The sequence below is a fragment of the Pan paniscus genome, chromosome 10 (assembly GCF_029289425.2).
Source record: "Pan paniscus chromosome 10, NHGRI_mPanPan1-v2.0_pri, whole genome shotgun sequence".
NCBI classification, from domain to species: Eukaryota; Metazoa; Chordata; class Mammalia; order Primates; family Hominidae; genus Pan; species Pan paniscus.
This window is the reverse complement of record NC_073259.2, coordinates 107297633-107317189: the sequence shown is the minus strand read 5'-3', so window position 1 is coordinate 107317189 and position 19557 is coordinate 107297633. Positions and strand designations below refer to the sequence as shown.

Here is a 19557-nt window from a genome sequence, read left to right as displayed (position 1 = left end):
TACACTCATGAGATAATGAAAGTGAAATGGGCAAATAATGTCTTAGTATTAGTCTGAAAATTGTTTTGACCTCATGAAACTTCTGAAATAATCTTGGAGACCCCAAGCATCCCTGGACTACACTTTGACAACTACTAATTTAGTGTATATTTTCTACAGGTAAGTACATTCTTACACAACCACAGAACCACAGTGCAACCAAATCAGAAAGTTAATACATCACTAGCATCTATTCCTCAGACCTCCTTCAAGATCTGCTGGTTTCCCCAGTAATATTGTTTATGATCAAAGGATCTAGTTCAGGATCACATGTTGCATTTAGTTGTAATGTCTCCTTAGTTTTCTTCAGCCTGGAAGGGTTCATTTGACTTTCTTTGACTTTCATGACCTTGACACTTCTGAAGATTACAGGCCAATTATTTTGTAGAATGGCCCACAAATTTGATTTCTCTGATATTTCTGATATTCCTATATAATTAGATTTAGGTTGTACATCTTTGGCAGGAAAATCCAAAAGTGATTCTGCATTTTTCTCATTGCATCTTTACCACACTGGATATGATTTCGATTTGTTCCATTACTGATATTGTTCACTTTGATCATTTGATTAAGATAGGGCCTCCCAGATTTCTTCACTGTAGCGTGTCTCTTTTTCCTCTTTCTAATTAATAAGTATTTTGTGGGGAGGCAATTTGAAATTATTTAAGATTCCCATTCCTAGTCAAACTTTTAAATCATTTGTTTATTTATGGGCTCGTGTCTTTCTGTTTTATTCAGTGGGTTATAATCCATTACTGTCATTATTTATTTTGTTCGTAAAATTGCCCTCTATCTAAATCCTTTTTTGTTTCCCATGTTTAATGAGAAGGGATGTCATGGATTAGGAAGAGGTTCCTGTATGGGAGCAGGGATGAGCCACAGTAGCCATGAGCCCTTCACATCTCAAAGGCCTTCTCCTTTGCAGTTACGATGAAGTATTAAGAAATACAGGTTTTTCTCTGCTTGATTCAGGAAGGCTTCCTGCTACTACCTCAGTGTTGTTGAGTTCCATGCGCCTGCCTTCCAAAGTGGTGCTCTCACATCTGAACACTGTGCTTTGCTATTCTATTACATTCAAAGTCTCCCTCTACTGGACATCTGCCTGATGCCACCCCCACTGCCTTTTTTTTTTTCTAGAGAAGGTCTCACTCTGTTGCCCAGACTAAGTGTGGTGGCATGATCAAAGCTCACCGCAGACTTGAACTCCTGGGCTCAAGCAATCCTCCCATCTCAGTCTCCTGAGTAGCTGGAGCCCACAGGCACTCATTATCATGCTTAAATTTGTTTTAAACACTTTTTGTACAGATGAGGTCTTGCTATGTTGCCCAGGCTGGTCTCAAACTCCTGGGCTTAAGTGATCCTCCCGCCTTGGCCTCCCAAACTGTTGGGGTTACAGGTGTGAGCCACTGCACCTGGCCCCTTCTGCCCCATTATATGAAATGTTTTTCTCCCTCACATCTTTGGTGTTTTCACCCTGCTCAATTTGTATTCTTCTCCCAGAAGTTTTTCTTCAGAGTGGATCTGTAGTCTACTACAAGTATGCATTTATTGGAGATTTCTGATATTCTCGAGGGAGTAAGCTACTTCCTGTGGTCTTGTTACAAGATGTGTACAAGTTCTGCTAGTTGTTCTCACATTTTACTGCACACTCTCCTGCTTAGCACAGACCCTCTCCTTTGGGAAATCAGTATCTGATGGCAATTTCTGGGTTCCATGGCTTGTAGGTGCCATTGAATTTCCCTTTCTCTTCACCACTATTGCTGCACCACTGCCGATTCAGTTCCGGATCCTACTGCTGTCATGTGATTTGGCTACACCCCTCTGTGTTTCAGGGCCATGGGGATTTCTTAATACTTAGCTTTACTGGAGATATCACCTGTAGTGTTTTTCCTTTATTTTGCTATCATGTGCTCATTTTATTCTTTTACTATCCCCGTGTCTTGTTTTTATGAGAATTGAGGTGAATAATTTAAAAAGAACACTATGCTGTTGTCATGTTCAGAAATACCAATTATCTTCTAAAAGTATAAGTCATATCACCCCAACCCTATTCCTACCTGCATCTCTGATTCAATCGTCAGCCATTCTACTAATCCCCTACCACTCTATTATAGCCGCACTGGCCTTCTTACTGTTCTTACCAGCCTTAGGGACTTTTCATATCTTCTTTCCTATGCCTTGAAATAATCCTCCCCCAAAACATTGAATGATTTACACTTTCACAGTCATTTCTATGTCTGCTCAATGTCAGCTCCTGAGAAAGACATTTCCTAATTGCCTTATAGCATCTTCCTTTCATTTCTATCTCATTACTTTGCTTTATTTTTTTCACAGCACATACCATCATCAGAAATTATAGCATTTCTTGATTTGCCTGTAGTCATCTTTTCTGCTGGAATGTAGGCACCATGAAGGCAGGACATTGCCTTTGACACTGCTGCAACTTTGCCACCTGATATACAGGAAACGTTTTATACATATTTGTGAAATAAATTCACAGTTTCTACTAATATCAACATCAGCCCCGGTATCCTTAAAAATAGGAAAAATTTTTATTTTCTAAATCAGATGCAATGACCCAATAGACAAAAGTTATACTCTATAAAAGAAAAAAGTAACTTGTTTTCTATAATTTTTCCATAGCATGAAATTTTGGATTTTATTCTTAATCAGGTGATATATAGGTGATAAAAATCATAGCAAAGGTGGATAAAAAGAGATTGAACTGCTTCCTATTGGACATTTACTCTGACATTTCTTTGAAATGCTAATGATGCCTTGAATAACTATCAGATTGGAATTCACACATATTTAGTTCTGTACCTTGGCATGAAATATCCACTTGTCAAAAGAGAAGTGTAAAATTAAATGAGACAAGTTATGACAACAGTTTAATCTGTATATTTTCCTCCGTTTTGTCTGAAGAAAGGGTAAGAAAACACAAAAAATTCTTTCCAAAGTATACTTTCTAAAATATACAAACAGAAACAAAGGAGTAAATCCCACATGATTATTATGTCAAAATAATCTTTATTGAGTGTCTAATACAGTTATTACTATATTTCTTTGTAAAAATGAAACCCTATAGATTAAAAATTATTGTTATAATAGTAGAAACATATTCTTAGTGTTCTATGCAGCACATATTGTTCTAACTGCTTTACTTCTTGCCATGGTCCAAATATTTGTGTTCTACCAAAATTCATATGTTGAAATCCCAACCCCCAAAGTGATGGTAATAGGAGGTGGGCCTTTTGGTAGGTGATTAAGTCATGAGGACAGAGACCTTATAAGAGAGACTCCAGAGAGCTCCTTTGCTCCCTCCACCATGTGAGGACCCAGGCAAGATGGTGCCCTCTATGCACCAGAAAATGAACCCTCTCCTGACACCAAATCTGCAGGTGTCTTGATCTTGGACTACTCAGCCTCTAGGCCTGTGAGAAATAAATATCTGTTGTTTGTAAGCTACCTAGTTTATGAAATTTTGTTATATCAGCCCAAATGGACTAACACATTTATTATTCTATGATTTCATTCAATCTTCACAGCACTTTTAGGTATGTTCTATTATTATCATCATTTTCCAGATATGGAAATATAAACATTGCCAGAATTTATTTTGAAGAATATATTAATTCTTTAAAACTTGGGATATAGGTTGAATGAGTTATCTATTTTCATATATCAAACCCTCCCAACTTAATGGCCATTAATATTGCTCATGATCCTGGTGGGTGTCTTCTTCTGGCCTGGGAAAACCTCAGCTCCTCTTAGCTGTGCTTGCTGATGCATCGGTGGTATTGGCAGAATGGCCTGAATTTGGTAGGTCCTAGATGCCCTCACTCACATAGGTGGAAGTTGGCTGGCTTTTGGTTGGGGTGACAGGACTGGCTGATGTATTAACCATGTCTTTTTATTTTCTATTTTATTTGTGTATTTTTATTTTTATGCTTTGGTCTCTTGAGCTCTTGCTGTGGAGGGACTGCCCCTCCTGGGGCTAGCTAATTCCTAGAGATAGTAAACGGCTCACCAGAGAGCATGCTTTTCTTATGCAAACTAACAATCGTAGAGCCCATACTCCCAATTACCTCCTTTATCTGGCTCTCACTCTCTAGGCCACTATTCATTCACCTGCTCTAATGACCAGACAACTAGGTACAGTTCTTATGCCCCAGAGTCTGCTGAAACTATTCAAACTAGCCATTCCTAAACCTGCTTATACCTGCTTTGTGTGTTTCTTTTCATGGAAACCATAATAAAGGCTCTTGCCCACAATCTCCCCTCACTTTGTCAGCCTCCTCCTGATGGACCCTGGTAGTTCCCTGTGTGGCCCCTATAATGTGGCATGCCTCTCGGATCAATGAGTAGAGCGTCTATCTTTCAATGGCAATTGTCTCCTGATCTGTTGGTTTCAACATACCTGAAAAATATAATAAAACCTACATTTTGAAACAGCTGGGTAATGTGTCACCTCATCATCCAGCAGGCCAGCCTGGCTTGTTCACATGGTGTCAGGGTTCCAAGAGCAACAAGGGAACAAGTCTAATGCACACATGCTTTTCAGAGGTCTCTGCTTATATCACATTTGCTGCAGTCTGATTGAGCAGTACAAGGCACATGGCCATGCTGTGAGGGAGTCAGCGTGGGAGGACTAGATACGGGGAGGGCTGTGTCTGCAGGGAGCTGTGAGCGGACTGGGGCCATAACTGCAATCAATCCACCACACAGGCTTTCCAGGAGGCTTCATATCAACTTCTCCCTTTCTTTGACTTGAATAATCTTTAGGATTTGGCCACTGGAAAAAGCAAGTAATATTTGTCTTTTCACCACTCTTGGCAGAAATGTTACCATCACAATGCTAAGAACTGCTATTCAAAAAACTAAGCTTTATAAGCTAACAATGAAATTATCTTTTACTTTGAGAAGTGACTGCTTGTGATTGGAGGACTTGGACAGTGTAAAGCATTGTGGGGTGGTAATTATAGTCATTGTAGTCAAACTACAGAGGGGATGGTAACCTAATAATAATATTTGCAGAAAACTTTAAATAATATTACGCCCCTAAAATTCTCATTTTTCTAGATAATGAACATCGTCAGAAACTCTTTTGGCTGAGATTTACAGAATCTTTTTCCCACAATAGGCAAGCTCTTTTCAATTTTCCTTTCAAATTCAGACCTTTTATCCTTCTTCAGCAACTTTCAAAATGAAATTCTAAAACTTCCTTATTTCAGAATTCCTCCTTCCTACCACCTTAATCACCATTATTGTCACCCATACCAACCTGCTTATGTTGTAAAGCACTCTGTGAGATCCAAGTAGCCTAAGAAAAAAAATGCATTGGAACAAGATGCCAGGTCTTATTTTCTTCTTAGTATTAGCTTATCTCCAAGAAGAAAACAAAACAAAACAAAACAAAGAAAAAGCTCTGATGCTTTTAGTCCACTTTTCCCAAATTCCAGATACAGTCATGAACAGGAGAAGCATGTCTCCTTACAAAGAGCCTACTTGCTTGTCCTATGGATAAACCAACCCTAGATTTTTTTAAAGCTTATCTTTAATAGCAATATATTTGCAAGGCCAATGGATGTCAGAATCTGATAGACCTTAATTTGAATCTCAGCTTAATTGCTTACTAGGTGGGGAAATGTCTGTGTCTTAAGTTGTCTAAGTGTTAGTTTTGACTTCTTAAAAATGCACATACTCAGTGATAAACTCTAGTCTTTAGAGAGAATTGAAAGCTGCCTTATCCCACTATCCACTCACTATTCTACCCCTAGAATGGTCTCTGTTGTGAAAGGAAAATAAAATAGAGAGTTATCAAGACAGTGTGGCTATTTTAGAAAGGGATGAGGTTTTATTGTTCTGTTTTGTTTTTGTGAGAAGACAGTGAGTATAATAGTAGTAGATGGATGCAGATTGTTGCTTTTGTAGATTCATGTGTCTTGGATCTCTCTTCCTGTCACTCTTCTTTCTTCAATCTCAGGATGCTGGTATGATAGCTGGGCAGGCAAACATCTTCTCTTTGGAAAAATCAAGCAGGAACCAGGGTGAAGTCTAGAGATACATAGCTAGGAATATACCTGCTTTCACCAGTTCCCAGGCAGAGAGCAGTATAGACACCTGGGGCCAATCTTCACTATAAAGAGCAGATGTGCCTGTAGCATCTTCTGAGCCAATGTCTAATAAGATTTATTATGGTTGCCAATTTCTTAAAAATATGAGAATTCGATATTTTGGCCATCTCGTTCCATCACAAAATCATAATTATTATTAATAATCACTTCATAGGATTGTTATGGGTGTCAAATGAGATGATATAAATATAATTCCTCATTCAGTGCCTAGTAAATAACACTTACCCATTAAATGTTACTTGTTAATTTATAAAAATGTTAGTGTTTGGGGTTTATGGTAATAATTAACTTATTGAAAGTATGAATCAGCACATCAGCTTTGGATTTGTTGTCATAATGTACCACATTTACTATACTTTAGTTCTTTGCAACAGTGAGTTATGGGCTTATCAGGTAATTTAAATTTTCATCTTGGCAATATTTAGCTATTGATATGAATTAAAATGAACACCGAAAAAAAGGACACTTCCTTTCTTTGCTAAATTCTTTGGCCAGGTTTTTACACAGTATGTCTTTGAAAGACAAATTAAGTCGCAAAAAGCATGGTTTATTTTAAATCTCAGAGAAAATGTGTGTTTTATCTTAGAAAAAAATCCAAAGAAATAAAAATTATCGTTCATCATTGGTTTCTTTTCTGCATTACATCTTCAAAGATCTGAAGAAATTAGAAAATAGCTAATGCCGTTTCAGAGAAGAAAGAAAAAGCTACCTTTGTGTTCATAGCTAAACATTAGTTTCTTATATTGGAGTCTCTCTTTTTCTGATACTGCGTTGTTTGCCTATGTTAAGTCTGAACAAATTTTTTTTGTCTAAATTATGTAATCTGCATAGAATTATTTTAAATTTATATTTAAGGTAATATCAGGATTATTAAACTTCAATTACTTTTAATAATACCTTTTTTCAAAATTTGGTTTTTGAATTTATTTGCTGGGAGGAGGGCAGAGGGTTGTCATTATATATGACCTTGACTTACCTGCCTAGTGTCCTACTGCACGATGATTCATTTACTGTGAGAGTTTAGATGTGTGTGTTCTACTTTAAGAAAACCCAATTTTGTTCATTGGCTATAAAACATATACCCTGGGTTCAAGGGAGAAGTGAATGAAGTCATTCAATTAATACACAATTCATACTTTTGAAATGAACTCTAAGGTATATCAGAAAGAATGATTCACACATGCATACACACGCACACACACTCATACGTTCATTCTATACATGGCACTGTGGGGTCAGGGGTATTTCATAAAGTGAAGGTATTGCTATGTAGCAGTAAATGAAATGTTTGGATAGCCCACATGTTCATAAGGGCACTGCTATTATATCATGGCTTTCAGAACCTTTATAAACCCTGATATCCCTTCCTTCCTTTTGCAGATGACCTCTCCCGACAGGATGACAATGATCCCCCAAAAGAATATGATCCTGGGCAATTTGCAGGCCTGCTCCATGGATCCTCTCCGGCCTGTGAGTCCCCTGAAAATCCATTTCATCTCTATGGGAAAAGAGAACAATGTGAAAAAGGACAAGATGAAGTCAGTTTGGCAAACAGTCCTTTGCCTTTCAAGCAGTCTCCAATAGAAAATAACTCAGAACCTTTGGTAAAGAAAATTAAACCCAAAGTGGTCAGTAGAACAATTTTTCACAAAAAAAGCAACCAACTCGAAAACCATACCATTGTTGGCACAAGATCAACCAGGAGTGGATCTCGGAATGGGGACCAGTGGGTTATGAACGCAGGGGGATTTGTGGAGAGAGCCTGTACTCTGGGGAGAATAAGGTCATTGCCTAAAGCCTTGATCGACATGCATTTGTCAAAAAATGTCTCTAAATCTGATTCTGATCTCATTGCCTATCCTTCCAATGAGAAAACATCCAGAGTTAACTGGAGTGAATCTTCCACTGCTGAACACAGTTCTAAAGGGAATTCTGAAAGAACACCATCCTTCACATCGGAATGGGAAGAAGTAAGCTTTGTTCTTCTTGCTGTTCATCCTATAAGGCTTTGCAGTTGAGGGAGGTTTGGGGGAAGGATTTTCAGCTTTTTAGCTCTTTCAAAAGCAAGAAAAAAAAAAAGCATACAGCTCCAACTGGAATGAAATGGTTCTGTGGGTAATGCATGGTAATTTCACAGCAAGTATAAAAACAAACACTGTTCCACACATGTGGGTTAATCTATTGTTTCCATAGAAATTGATATCAAGCAGAAGTAATAACTAGCTATGAGGTACAAGAGAATATTCACATCTCGTCCTACCAAGCACTGCAGCTGACAAATCGAGAAAAAGCTCGGTATTTTGCTCTGTGTTGTTTTGCTACTTGCCAAACTCTTTGTTAGCTTGTCTCCCTTCTTTAAAGTATCTTATATTTTCAGAAGAGCTCCTTAGAATCTTCATAGTAAATAAAGTTTCCTAGCTCTTCTCCAGCCACCATACAATAAACACACATCATTTGATATTTCCCTTTTGCAGCTATCAGGGAAATAAAGAAAAAAATGTTTGAGGTTCAAATATCACCAATTTAAGTTCTACTTAAAGTCTTTAATTTCATACAGTCTCTCTTGGTATTTCATTCTAACACATCACATATTGTCTCTGAAAAGACTGTACCAGTTGGATTAGGTTTAGAAGCACAATAGATCATTATAGTATTTGGAGAACTAGAAATGGATATGGTCTGATAGTGATATTCTGAACTGAGCTGTTTGGGAAAATCACTTAATATCTCTGCATCTGTTTCAGGGTGAACAAACTGAAACAGGTGAAAGCCCATTGTCCTTTCTGAAACCTGCTATCTTATTCAGGTTGCTAACATCAAGAGAGTCATTAAGCCATAAATTGCTATAGCTTAGACCGTCATATCTTCCTTTAAATTCCATACTAGTAGATGGTTAGTTTTTCAAGTATAGCCATTTCTTATATTTATTAATTTAGTGAATAACATCTGAAATCCTTTTGTAGAGGCAAGATTAATTAACATTTAACTTAGATCTTATAATTAAGTTGTTTTCATGACTAGATGCTGGTGATTGGATGTCAGTAATCAGCTTGTGGCTGGTCAAACCATTTGGTTAGAACTTGCTCCAGGCCGGGAACGGTGGCTCATGCCTGTAATCCTAGCACTTTGGGACGCCGAGGCAGGTAGATCACTTGAGGCCAGGAGTTCAGAAACATCCTGGCCAACATGGCAAAATCACATCTCTACTAAAAACACAAAAATTAGCCAGGTGTGGTGGCATATGCCTGTAATCCCAGCTACTTGGGAGGCTGAGGCACGAGACTTGTTTGGACCTGGGCGGTGGAGGTTGCAGTGAGCTGAGATGGTGCCACTGCACTGTAGCCTAGGCAACACAGTGAGATTCTGTCAAAACAAAAAACAAAAAACTTTGCTCCTGTGGCCGTGCTCTCCACACCCTGAAACCTGCTCCTTTACCAGTTAGATGGGCTGCATGTTCTTAGGCAGAAGAAGAAGGGTGCCAGAGAGCAAAGACTTTGTCACATGAATTTATCTACAGTCCTTCTGAGTTTGAAGAATACACAGTTCCTAAATGACCAATCTATCCAAGTACAAAGTTTATTTCAAGAAACACAAAGAAAAGGCAAGCTAATTTTGAAAGTTTAAGAAAGGGGAACATACTTTACATTTTAATAAAACAATCCAAAAGATGTTTGCTTCCCTTTGAATATTTCGCTATGCATCTCTTAACTGTGGAACACTGTGGTAATAACATCAAAAATATTTGCTCCCTTCATTTGAAACTTATTTTAAAATACAGTGTTAAAAGTGAATGTAACAATCCATTTAAATGGTTTTTGTTTCTTACAGATTGACAAAATAATGAGTTCCATAGATGTTGGAATCAACAACGAACTTAAAGAGATGAATGGTGAGACCACAAGTAAGGCAACCTTCCTCTACATTATAATGAATAAATGTGCTTAAGGAGTAGTGAGAAAATGATAGGAATCTTTAGATAATTACATTTTTTTCATTATAACAATAACTATAAATTATTTCCTTCCACTCTCAGATCTAACAACGACATATAAGCAACATCAGTTATAAGAATATTGACTTAGCAAATTGAGAGGATTTTTTCCCATGTGCCATTTTAGTATGCCAGTGAAGTTTTTCTTTTTTTTTAGAATTTTTTAATAATACTTTTAATTTAAATATATTTCAAACTCTCTGTTGGTTGTAAGTCTTTTTTTTATTATACTTTAAGTGCTAGGGTACATGTGCACAGTGTGCAGGTTTGTTACATAGGTATACATGTGCCATGTTGGTTTGCTGCACTCATCAACTCGTCATTTACATTAGGTATTTCTCCTAATGCTATCCCTCCCCCAGCTCCCCACCCCGCAAGAGGCCCTTGCATGTGATGTTCCCCGCCCTGTGTCCATGTGTTCTCATTGTTCACTTATGAGTGAGAACATGTGGTGTTTGGTTTTCTGTCCTTGTGACAGTTTGCTGAGAATGATGGTTTCCTGCTTCATCCATGTCCCTGCAAAGGACATGAGCTCATCCTTTTAATGGCTGCATAGTATTCCATGGTGTATATGTGCCACATTTTCTTAATCCAGTCTATCACTGGTGGACATTTGGGTTGGTTCCAAGTCTTTGCTATTGTGAGTAGTGCCACAATAAACATACGTGTGCATGTGTCTTCATAGTAACATGATTTATGATCCTTTAGGTGTATACCCAGTAATGGGATGGCTGGGTCAAATGGTATTTCTAGTTCTAGGTCCTTGAGGAATCGCCACACTGTCTTCTACAATGGTTGAACTAATTTACGCTCCCACAAACAGTGTAAAAGCATTCCTATTTCTCCACGTCCTCTCCAGCATCTGTTGTTTCCTGACTTTTTAATGATCGCCATTCTAACTGGCTTGAGATGGTATCTCATTGTGGTTTTGATTTGCATTTCTCTGATGACCAGTGATGATGAGCATTTTCTCATGTGTCTGTTGGCTGGATAGATGTCTTCTTTTGCGAAGTGTCTGTTGATAACCTTTGCCCACTTTTTGATGGGATTATTTGTTTTTCTCTTGTAAATTTGTTTAAGTTCTTTGTAGATTTTGGATATTAACCCTTTGTCAGATGGGTAGATTGCAAAAATTTTCTCCCATTCTGTAGGTCGCCTTTTCTTTTGCTGTGTGGAATCTCTTTAGTTTAATTAGATCCCATTTGTCTATTCTGGCTTTTGTTGCCATTGCTTTTGGTGTTTTAGTCATGAAGTCTTTGCCCATGCCTATGTCCTGAATGGTATTGCCTAGGTTTTCTTCTAGGGTTTTTATGGTGTCAGGTCTTACATTAAAGTCATTAAGCCATCTTGAGTTAATTTTTGTATACGGTGTGAGGAAGGGATCCAGTTTCAGCTTTCTACATATGGCTAGCCAGTTTTCCCAGCACCATTTATTAAATAGGGAATCCTTTCCCCATTGCTTGTTTTTGTCAGGTTTGTCGAAGATCAGATGGTTGTAGATGTGTTTTGTTATATCTGAGGCCTCTGGTCTGTTCCATTGGTCTTTATATCTGTTTTGGTACCAGAATCATGCTGTTTTGTTTACTGTAGCCTTGTAGAATAATTTGAAGTCAGATAGCATGATGCCTCCTGGTTTGTTCTTTTTGCTTAGGATTGTCTTGGCTCCACAGGCTCTTTTTTGGTTCCATATGAATTGTAAAGTAGTTTTTTCCAATTCTGTGAAGAAAGTCAGTGGCAACTTGATGGGGATAGCATTGAATCTGTAAATTACCTTGGGTGGTGTGGCCATTTTCACGATATTGATTCTTCTTATCCATGAGCATGGAATGTTCTTCGATTTGTTTGTGTCCTCTTTTATTTCATTGAGCAGTGGTTTGTAGTTCTGGTTAAAGAGGTCCTTCACATCCCTTGTAAATTGGATTCCTAGGTATTTTATTCTCTTTGTAGTAATTGTGAATGGGAGTTCACTCATGATTTGACTTTCTGTTTGTCTATTATTGGTGTATAGGAATGCTTGTGATTTTTGCAGATTGATTTTGTATCCTGAGATTTTGCTGAAGTTGCTTATCAGCTTAAGGAGATTTTGGGCTAAAATGATTGGGTTTTCTAAATATACAATCATATCATCTGCAAACAGAGACAATTTGACTTCCTCTTTTTCTAATTGATTTATGTCATTCTCTTGCCTGATTGCTCTGGCCAGAACTTCCAACACTATTTTGAATAGGAGTGGTGAGAGAGGGCATCCCTGTCTTTTGCCGGTTTTCAAAGGGAATGCTTCCAGTTTTTGCCCATTCAGTATGATATTGGCTGTGGGTTTGTCATAAATAGCTCTTATTATTTTGAGATACGTTCCATCAACACCTAGTTTATTGAGAGTTTTTAGCATGAAGCGCTGTTGAATTTTGTCAAAGGCCTTTTCTGCATCTACTGAGATAATCATGTCCTTTTTGTTGTTGGTTCTGTTTATGTGATGGATTACATTTATTGATTTGTGTATGTTGAACCAACCTGGCATCCCAGGGATGAAGCCAATCTGATCGTGGTGGATAAGCTTCTTGATGTGCTGCTGGATTCAGTTTGCTAGTATTTTATTGAGGATTTTCACATCAATGTTCATCAGGGACATTGGCATAAAATTCTCTTTTGTTGTTGTGTCTCTGCCCGGCTTTGGTATCAGGATGATGCTGGCCTCATAAAATGAGTTAGGGAGGATTCCCTCTTTTTCTATTGATTGGAAAAGTTTCAGAAGGAATGGTACCAGTTCCTCTTTATACCTCTGGTAGAACTCGGCTGTGAATTTGTCTGGTCCTGGACTTTTTTTAGTTGGTAGGCTATTTATTATTGCCTCAATTTCAGAACCTGTTATTGGTCTATTCAGAGATTCAACTTCTTCCTGGTTTAGTCTTGGGAAGGTGTATGTGTCCAGGAATTTACCCATTTCTTCTAGATTTTCTACTTTATTTGCGTAGAGGTGTTTATAGTATTCTCTGATGGTAGTTTGTATTTCTGTGGGATTGGTGGTGATATCCCCTTTATCATTTTTTATTGCATCTATTTGATTCTTCTCTCTTTTCTTCTTTATTAGTCTTGCTAGTGGTCTATCAATTTTGTTGATCTTTTCAAAAAACCAGCTCCTGGATTAATTGATTTTGTGAAGGATTTTTTGTGTCTCTATCTCCTTCAATTCTGCTCAGATCTTAATTATTTCTTGTCTTCTGCTAGCTTTTGAATTTGTTTGCTCTTGTTTCTCTAGTTCTTTTAATTGTGATGTTAGCGTGTCAATTTTAGATCTTTCCTGCTTTCTCTTGTGGGCATTTAGTGCTATAAGTTTCCCTCTACACACTGCTTTAAATGTATCCCAGAGATTCTGGTACAATGTGTCTTTGTTCTCATTGGTTTCAAAGAACATCTTTATTTCTGCCTTCATTTTGTTATGTACCCAGTAGTCATTCAGGAGCAGGTTGTTCAGTTTCCACGTAGTTGAGCAGTTTTGAGTGAATTTCTTAATCCTGAGTTCTAATTTGATTGCACTGTGGTTTTAGAGACAGTTTGTTATGATTTCTGCTCTTTTACATTTGCTGAGGAGTGTTTTACTTCTAACTATGTGGTCAATTTTAGAATAAGTGGAATGTGGTACTGAGAAGATTTGGGGTATGCAGTTCTGTAGATGTCTATTATGTCCGCTTGGTCCAGAGCTGAGTTCAAGTCCTGGATATCCTTGTTAACTTTCTCTCTTATTGATCTGTCTAATATTGGCAGTGGGGTGTTAAAGTCTATCATTATTATTGTGTGGGAGTCTATGTCTCTTTGTTGGTCTCTAAGGACTTGCTTTATGATTCTGGTTACTCCTGTATTGGGTGCATATATATTTAGGATAGTTAGCTCTTCTTGTTGAATTGATCCCTTTACCGTTATATAGTGGCCTTCTTTGTCTCTTTTGATCTTGTTTGTTTAAAGTCTGTTTTATCAGAGACTAGGATTGCAATCTGTGCTTTTTTTTGTTTTCCATTTGCTTGGTAGATCTTCCTCCATCCCTTTATTTTAAGCCTATGTGTGTCTCTGCATGTGAGATGTGTCTCCTGAATACAGCACACTGATGGGTCTTGGCTCTTTATCCAATTTTCCAGTCTGTGTCTTTTAATAGGGACATTTAGCCCATTTACATTTAAGGTTAATATTGTTATCTTTGAATTTGACCCTATCATTATGATGTTAGCTGGTTATTTTGCCTGTTAATTCCACAGTTTCCTCATAGCGTTGATGGTCTTTACAATTTGGCATGTTTTTGCAGTGGCTGGTAACGGTTGTTCCTTTCCATGTTTAGTGCTTTCTTCAGGAGCTCTTGTAAGGTAGGCCTGGTGGTGACAAAATCTCTCAGCATTTGCTTGTCTGTAAAGGATTTTCTTTCTCCTTCATTTATGAAACATAATTTGGCTGGATATGAGATTCTGGGTTGAAAATTCTTTTCTTTAAGAATGTTGAATATCGGCCCCCACTCTCTTCTTGCTTGTAATGTTTCTGCCAAGAGATCCACTGTTAGTCTAATGGGCTTCCCTTTGTGGGTAACCCAACCTTTCTCTCTGGCTGCCCTTAACATTTTTTCCTTCATTTCAACCTTGTTGAATCTGAGGATTATGTGTCTTGGGGTTGCTCTTCTTGAGGAGTATCTTTGTGGTGTTCTCTGTATTTCCTGAATTTGAATGTTGGCCTGCCTTGCTAGATTCGGGAAGTTCTCCTAGATGATATCCTGAAGAGTGTTTTCTAACTTGGTCTATTCTCCCTGTCACTTTCCGGTACACCAATCAAATGTATATTTGGTCTTTTCACATAGTCTCATATTTCTTGGAGGCTTTGTTCATTTCTTTTCACTCTTTTTTCTCTAATCTTGTCTTCTTGCTTTATTTCATTAATTTGATCTTCGATCACTGATATCCTTTCTTCCACTTGATCAAATCAGCTATTGATGCTTGTGCATGCATCATGAAGTTCTTGTGCTTTGGTTTTCAGTTCCATCAGGTCATTTAAAGTCTTCTGTACACCGTTTATTCTAGTTAGCCATTTGTCTCACCTTTTTTCAAGGTTTTTAGCTTCCTTGAGATAGGTTAGAACATGATCCTTTAGCTCAGAGGAGTTTGTTATTACCAACCTTCTGAAGGCTACTTCTGTCAACTCATCAAACTCATTCTCTGTCCAGTTTTGTTCCCTTGCTGGCGAGGAACTGCAATCCTTTGGAGGAGAAGAGGCATTCTGGTTTTTGGAATTTTCCGCTTTTCTGCAGTGGTTTCTCCCCATTTTTGTGGTTTTATCTACCTTTGGTCTTTGATGTTGGTGACCTATACAGATGGGGTTTTGGTGTGGATGTCCTTTTTGTTGCTGTAGATGCTATTCCTTTCTGTTTATTAGTTTTCCTTCTAACAGTCAAGCCCCTCAGCTGCAGGTCTGCTGGAGTTTGCTGGAGGCCCACTCCAGACCCTGTTTGCCTGGGTATCACTAGTGGAGGCTGCAGAACAGCAAATATTGCTGCCTGATCCTTCCTCTGGAAGCTTTGTCCCAGAGGAGCACCCACCTCTTTGAGGTGTCTGTTGGCCCCTACTGGGAGATGTCTCCCGGTCAGGCTACACAGGGGTCAGGGACCTGCTTGAGGAGGCAGTCTGTCTGTTCTTGGAGCTCAAACGCTGTGCTGAGAGAACCACTGCTTTCTTCAGAGCTGTCAGACAGGGACATTTAAGTCTGCAGAAACTGTCTGCTGCCTTTTGTTCTGCTATGCCCTTCCCCCAGAGGTGGAATCTAGAGAGGCAGTAGGCCTTGCTAAGCTGCAGTGGGCTCCACCCATTTGGAGCTTCCCGGCTGCTTTGTTCACACTGTGAGCTACTCAAGCCTCAACAGTGACGGATGCCCCTCCCCTCGTCAAGCTGCAGCATTGCATGTTGATCTCAGACTGCTGCACTAGCAGTGAGCAAGGCTCCGTGGGTGTGGGACCCACCAAGCCAGGCAAGGGAAAGTATCTCCTGGTCTGCTGGTTGCGAAGACTGTGGGAAAAGTGCAGTACTTGATCAGGAGTGTACCATTTCTCCAGGTACAGTCTGTCACAGCTTCCCTTGGCTAGGAAGGGGAAATCCCCCAACCCCTTGCACTTCCTGGGTGAGGCAACACCCCACCCTGCTTCAGCTCGCCCTCTGTGGGCTGCACCCACTCTCCAACCAGTCTCAATGAGATGAACCAGGTACCTCAGTTGGAAATGCAGAAATCACCCATCTTCTGCATCGATCTCACTGGGAACTGCAGACCAGAGCTCTTCCTGTTCAGCCATCTTGGACACCAGTGAAGTTTTTCTATGTGCTAGGCATGTGCCTGTAGTCCCAGGTACTCGGGAGGCTGAGGCCAGAGGATTGCTAGAGCCTAGGTGTTTGAGACCAGCCTTGGCAAGATAGTGAGACCCTGTCTTCAAATATGTATATATATAGACACACATGCACACACACGAAGTTTCTATTTTATGTAGAGCTCAGTATGAAGCACTTCAAAGCATTAAAGAATCTGATGACTTAATACACTAATATTTCTTATTCAGTGAAACATTCACCTGACCAAAGTGATTAACAACTTCTGCTAAGTTGTGGGCTCCAATTTGGCAAGAACTGTGTGTTAATCATCTTTATGTATCCCATAATACTTGGCAGACTATTTCACAAATAGTTGGTTTTACAATCACTATTTTATATATTACTCTTACTAAGTATTATTTTCTTCCCTACAACTAAAGTTCAGAGCCAAAGTGGAAGGCCATATCAGATCCAAATCTATTCATTTTTCTTGTTTGAGTTTTGTAGCCAATACAGAGATATTTGCATTACTTCAGTATTGACACCAAATGTGTGTGGAGCCCCCAGACACACACAAACACGTACACACACATATATATACATATATATGTATATAGCTGGGCCTATACAGCTGGGTATAATGACTATTTTAGTGTAAGGCAGGCACAGTTGAAAAGTATGTGAATTTTGTGACAAACACACAGGAACACACCCCAAACAAAAAAGGCTGGTGATTCATTTTGATATTCTCAGTTGACATATTTGAAAAGTTATGAAAGAGCCCCAAATCTTACCATCCTTGCAATTTTCTTCTTTTTTAACTTTTATTTTATGCTCAGGGATACAAGTATGTTTGCTGCATAGGTAAACTTGTATCATGGAGGTTTGTTGTCCAGATTATTTCATCACCCAGGTATTAAGCCTAGTACCCATTATTTTTCCTGACTCTCTCCCTCCTCCCACCCTCCATCCTCCAAAAGATATCAGCGTGTGTTGTTCCCCTCTGTGTGTCCATGTGTTCTCGTCATTTAGCTCCCACTTATAAGTGAGAACATGCAGAATTTGGTTTTCTGTTCCTGTGTTAGTTTGCTAAGGATAATGGTCTCCAGCTCCATCCATGTCCCTGCAAAGGATATAATCTCATTCTTTTTAATGGGCAAAGCTGGAAGCATTCTCCTTGAAAATCAGCACAAGACAAGCATGCCCTCCTTATTCCTATTCAACATAGTATCAGAAGTTCTGGCCAGTGCAATCAGGCAAGAGAAAGAAAGAAAGGGCATCTGCTATGGTTTGGCTGTGTTCCCACCCAAATCTCATCTTGAATTGTAATCCTGATATGTCAAGGGAGGGACCTAGTGGGAGGTGATTGGATCATGGGGGTGGTTCCCAGCATGCTGTTTTCATGATAGTGGGTGAGTTCTCACGAGACCTGATGGTCTTAGAGTGTGGCAATTCCCCCTTTACTGTGTCTCTCTCCTGCTGCCATGTAAGATGTGCCTTGCTTCCCCTTTGCCTTCCGCCATGATTGTAAGTTTCCTGAGGCCTCCTCAGCCATGCGAAACTGTGAGTCAGTTAAACCTCTTTTCTTTATAAATAACCCAGTCTCAGGTAGTATCTTTACAGCAGTGTGAAAAACAGCATCCAAATAGGAAGAGAGGAAGTCCAACTATCCCTGTTTGCAGATGGCATGATCCTATATCTAGAAAACCCAATAGTATTATCCTTGCAGTTTTGTACTGAAGCAAAACTGAATGAACTACCTGCATCATTACAACTGCTAACATTAGGGAATTTTTCTCAAAATGTGGTCTACAAATCACTTGCATCAGAATCACTTCCAGCACTGGTGAAAAATGAAGATTCCTCGGCTCCATGCTACTAAATCAGTATTTCTGGAGGCAGAGCTCAACAAATATGCCTTTTAAACAAGCAATCCAAGTGACTCTTAAGACCAGGAAAGTTGGAGAATGATTGTTTTATGGTGGATTGGCCTGGGTGGCTAAGAAGTAACATTGCAATCACTAAAAAGAATATGCAGGTCTAAGTGACACCCTGGTAGGAGTACCTTGCTTGTTTCTCTTATGTTGGAACAAGTGAGAAGTTATTCTAACTCGGCTGGGCCCCATGTTAATTAAGTGATAATTTTTAAAAAGGTCAAGCAATACTTTTTTTCTGAAATACAGGTTTGCATTAGATTTTAAAACTGAAAAATTAAGAAACAATTCTCAAAATTTCATACATATGTTTAGTGACCCAAGTATGATATTAGCTCCAAGATAGACTATGTAGCCAGTTCTCTCACATAGAAATGCTGACAAATACTGAGGACTTTGCCAAAACCCAACGAACCAGTCTAGCAACATATGTTGCCACGTAATTCTTTCAGGCCTGCTTACAGAATAATTTCAGGGATATTGTAAGAATACAGATCTTTGATTGATGTGAAGGTAAGAATTTCTTTTCTTATCAACTTTACTCATTCTATCTTTATTCAAAGATAGAGTGGCTGCCCAGTGTGATAGTAAGTTCCTCAATACTGAGGATATTCAAGCTAGGAATGCTTCTGTGCTGGAATGGTGTTTCATGCATGAAGTCCACAGCTAGACTTAGGTAACATTGGATATTAATGTTCTAAAATTCTTCAAACATATAGTGCCATTGAGCCATAAAAATATGATACACATGATTATTAAAAGTAAAAATAAATGTTGAAAGTGCCACTTGGACAAAGCTGCCTCTTAAGGGCATTTTAGTGGTAAACAAATTCACAAATTATTTTTTCTTAATTCTCTTTCTACCTATCATATTGCCATCCTACCTACTGCCTTTATTTATCATTTTTCTACAATGGTAGTTAAAATGAAAGTGGAGACTCAGTCCCCAAAGAATCATTGTTATTAACAGAGGCTGGCTCTGTGTGTGCCTCAATTTTTACCTCTTCATCACACACTACTTACGTGCTAAGTGATTGACCACGGCATGTACCATTCCACTTGGCCATTAGGCTAGTTGTGAATTACAGTTTTGCTGAGTTGCAGTTTTTTCCCTCTCAAGGCTAGGTTTA

General features: G+C 38.8%; 1 protein-coding gene across 9 annotated transcripts in view; it reads left to right on the top strand.

The window, feature by feature from the left end:
• Positions 1 to 19557, top strand: part of ANKS1B (ankyrin repeat and sterile alpha motif domain containing 1B) — a 1251294-nt gene that overhangs the window by 726229 nt on the left and 505508 nt on the right. For all 9 annotated transcript variants that reach the window (XM_034934289.3, XM_034934279.3, XM_034934288.2 and 6 more), the window contains 2 exons: positions 7557 to 8146; positions 10005 to 10077. In XM_034934289.3, coding sequence (XP_034790180.1) covers positions 7557 to 8146; positions 10005 to 10077 — 663 coding nt within the window. The remainder of the gene's footprint in view (positions 1 to 7556; positions 8147 to 10004; positions 10078 to 19557) is intronic.